The sequence below is a fragment of the Capra hircus genome, assembly GCF_001704415.2.
Source record: "Capra hircus breed San Clemente chromosome X unlocalized genomic scaffold, ASM170441v1, whole genome shotgun sequence".
In the NCBI taxonomy this organism is placed as follows: domain Eukaryota; kingdom Metazoa; phylum Chordata; class Mammalia; order Artiodactyla; family Bovidae; genus Capra; species Capra hircus.
The window spans coordinates 52434392-52437557 of NW_017189516.1; the positions used below are offsets into that span (position 1 = coordinate 52434392).

The 3166-nt window shown below is 49.2% G+C and overlaps 1 protein-coding gene across 1 annotated transcript; it reads left to right on the plus strand.

Annotated features, from left to right (window-relative positions):
* The first annotated feature begins 635 nt into the window (after positions 1-635).
* On the plus strand, positions 636-1664 carry LOC108634309 (melanoma-associated antigen B4-like). Its single transcript, XM_018043709.1, has one exon. The coding sequence runs from the start codon at positions 636-638 to the stop codon at positions 1662-1664; it is 1029 nt and encodes a 342-aa protein (XP_017899198.1).
* The last annotated feature ends 1502 nt before the right edge of the window (positions 1665-3166 follow it).

Below are 3166 nucleotides of genomic sequence, written 5' to 3' on the forward strand. Positions count from 1 at the left end.
ATCCTCCCTGACAAACGGGTGCCTCAGGACCCTCCCCTTTGGTCAGCGCTTCCTTCCGGCCAAACATTGGGAAGGGGGGTGGTGGTCTGAGAGGGGAGCTTGCAGCCTGGTTGTGAAGGGACATCCACGGAACAGCAAAGGAAGGTGATGGGACCCTTCAGTGGGGGACTGAGTATGCCCTCCTCTCCTCGTCTGGGGTGACAGGGAAGGTGGCAGCGTCAATTTCAGATAGGAGAGGGAATGGGCTGAGTGCGGGATTGGGAGCGTTGGATATGGGGGTGTCTCCCACCAATTTTCATCCTGACTCTGAATGTCAGCTGAGAGGACCTGCCTCTCCAGCCAGGCCCCATTGCCCCACCCCTTCTAACGCCCAGTCAGGACTGTCTGATGCACCCCAGGGCTCACTCTCCTTTGTTACTCAGTGGCCTCAGGGGACAGGCTGATCAGGAGAACAGGAGCCCTGTGGGTCCTAGAGCACTGGCCTCAAGGACCCCTCAGAGGCGGCTTCCATTCAAGCCAGGGAGGACTCTCCTCGCTGAAGGTTCTGACAGCATGTCCTTGTCCCTCCTCCAGGTGCCCTCCTTGCCTGCTTTCCTTCCTGAACTCCCACCTGCGGCCCCTGACCTGCTGTCAGCATGCCTCGGAGGCACAAGAACAAGTCCCATGCCCATGGGAAATGCCACCAGGTCCAGGGGAACACTCAGGAGGCCCAGGCTAGTGCTGCTGCAGCCCCAAAGGAGGAGTGCCTCTCCTCCCCCTATTCTGCCCCTCAGGGTTCTCTCCCCAGCTCCCCTGCTGCTGGCGATCACCAGGAGCTTCAGGGAGCCATGGCCCCTAGCTCTCCTGATGCAGGGCCTTCCTGTGCAGGATCTGATGAAGGTGCCCAGGGCCCAGAGGAGGAAAGTGCAGGTGCCTCCCAGGCAGCCCCTGCCACTCAGAGCACTCGCAAAGATCCTCTGGCCAGGAAGGCCAGGATACTGGTGGAGTTCCTGCTGGAGAAGTACACCAAGAAGGAGCCCATCACACAGAATGCCCTGAAAATCGTCAGCAGGAAGTACAGGCAGCACTTCCCTGAGATCCTCAGTACAGCCCTTGAGCGCGTGGAGCTGGTCTTTGGCCTGGAGATGAAGGAAGTCGACCGTAGCAGGAACATCTGCACACTCATCAGCAAGCTCAACCTCGGGGGAAACGATTGTCCGAGTGGTGGAGGGGGGGTTCCGAAGTCTGGACTCCTCATGGTGCTCCTAGGGGTCATCTTCATAAATGGTAACCGCGCCACCGAGGAGGAGATCTGGGAATTCCTCAGTATGTTGGGGATCTATGCTGGGAGGAGGCACTGGATCTTTGGGGAGCCCAGAAGGCTCATCACCAAAGATCTGGTGCAGAAGGGGTACCTGAACTACTGCCAGGTGCCCAATAGTGATCCTCCGCGCTATGAGTTCCTGTGGGGTCCGAGAGCTTGTGCTGACACCAGTAAGATGAAGGTACTGGAGGTTCTAGCCAAGTTCCACGGTAGGGTCCCTAGTTCCTTCCCAGACCTCTATGACGAGGCTCTGAGAGATCAGGCGGAGAGAACAGGGCTGAGAGGTGCGGCCAGGGCTCCAACCATGGCTGAAGCCAGTGCCCCTTCCAAGGCCAAGTCCCGCAGCTCCTCCCACATCTAGGGAGTGGGCAGGGCACTTTGTTCCCTTTGTGTTGGAGGAGAGCAGTCAGGCTCCTAAATAGTGCAGAGTAGTAGGGCTGGAGGGAACAAATCCGTATCTTCTTACAGTTTTAAATGGTAAGTGAGTTTAGGTCTAGTTTGTTTAACAAAATATACATCTGTTTTCTTGTATCCATATGAGAAATACCTAATGAATGATGATTTAAATTAGAGAGGTAAAGAGGTGAAGGAGGTGTTTAGTATTTTCAAATGTTCTTACTTTGGATAACGTTTATTGTGCTTCAGAATTCAAATGTATGAATTCTATAAATCATAGATTCTAGCTGTTCTAATGTTTTAAAAGTTTGGGTATTTGTAACACACACTGAAAGTACTGAATATACTGTTCACAATGCAAACAAGATAACATGACATTAGAAGAGAATGTTTCTTGAAGAGCAGACAAGCTTCTAAAGAGTGCGTGGTAGTAGTGGGTAGATCACATTTATTTCGATCATATTTCTCTCTCTGTTTCACGCGAGTAACTTCTACATATTATTTCTTTTTTTTTTCAAATTTTTTTACTTCTAAGAGGTTGTTTTTCTTCAGAGTATTAATTTCGTAATGGTACTGCTGTTATATTCACTGCTGTTTTAAAAGTTTTAAAGGTACAGTTTTGGTAGACATAAAAGAAATTCAAGAGCCATCTATATTGTCTTTCTGATCTGCAAGTAGGTAACATAGCACTGCAAGAGTGATTTTCATGCTAATGTGAAGGAAGACCACAGAAACTATTGAGAAACAAAAAGAAAATGGAGAAAAGAGTAGAGTAAAAAGTCTTTGCTGCTGCTGCTGAGTCGCTTCAGTCATGTCTGAATCTGTGTGACCCCAGAGATGGCAGCCCACCAGGCTCCCCCATCCCTGGGATTCTCCAGGCATGAACACTGGATTGGGTTGCCATTTCCTTCTCCAGTGCATGAAAGTGAAAAGAGAAAGTGAAGTCACTCAGTTGTGTCCGGCTCTTAGTGACCCCATGGACTGCAGCCCACCAGGGTCCTCTGTTCATGGGATTTTCCACGCAAGAGTACTGGAGTGGGGTGCCATTGCCTTCCTTAACTTGTGGTTTTACTTATTTATTTTAAACTCCCTTTTAGTAAAAATAAATACTTTGAATTATTTAGCTCATTTAAGAATATTTGTTTCTTTTGTGCTAATTCACTGGATATTCTCTGCTCTCTCCTGGATTAAAAATAAACTCAGATGGGAAGGTGGTATTTGAGGGGTTCATAGTAATCATACCTTCCACTTATTACAAACCAATACTTCTTCATCAGTATGCCACTGCTTTATATGTAGTACACGCATTCCAGCATTCAAGCAGGATCAGACTTAACAGACTCCATTTGTGGATGGATAACTTGCCAATTTCTCAAGTTCACAAACTGATGAAGTGACCTTCCTGGGACTAGTCCCCCGATCTGGATTAGTGGACATCCCACAATGTCCACTTCTCCCAGGCTAAGC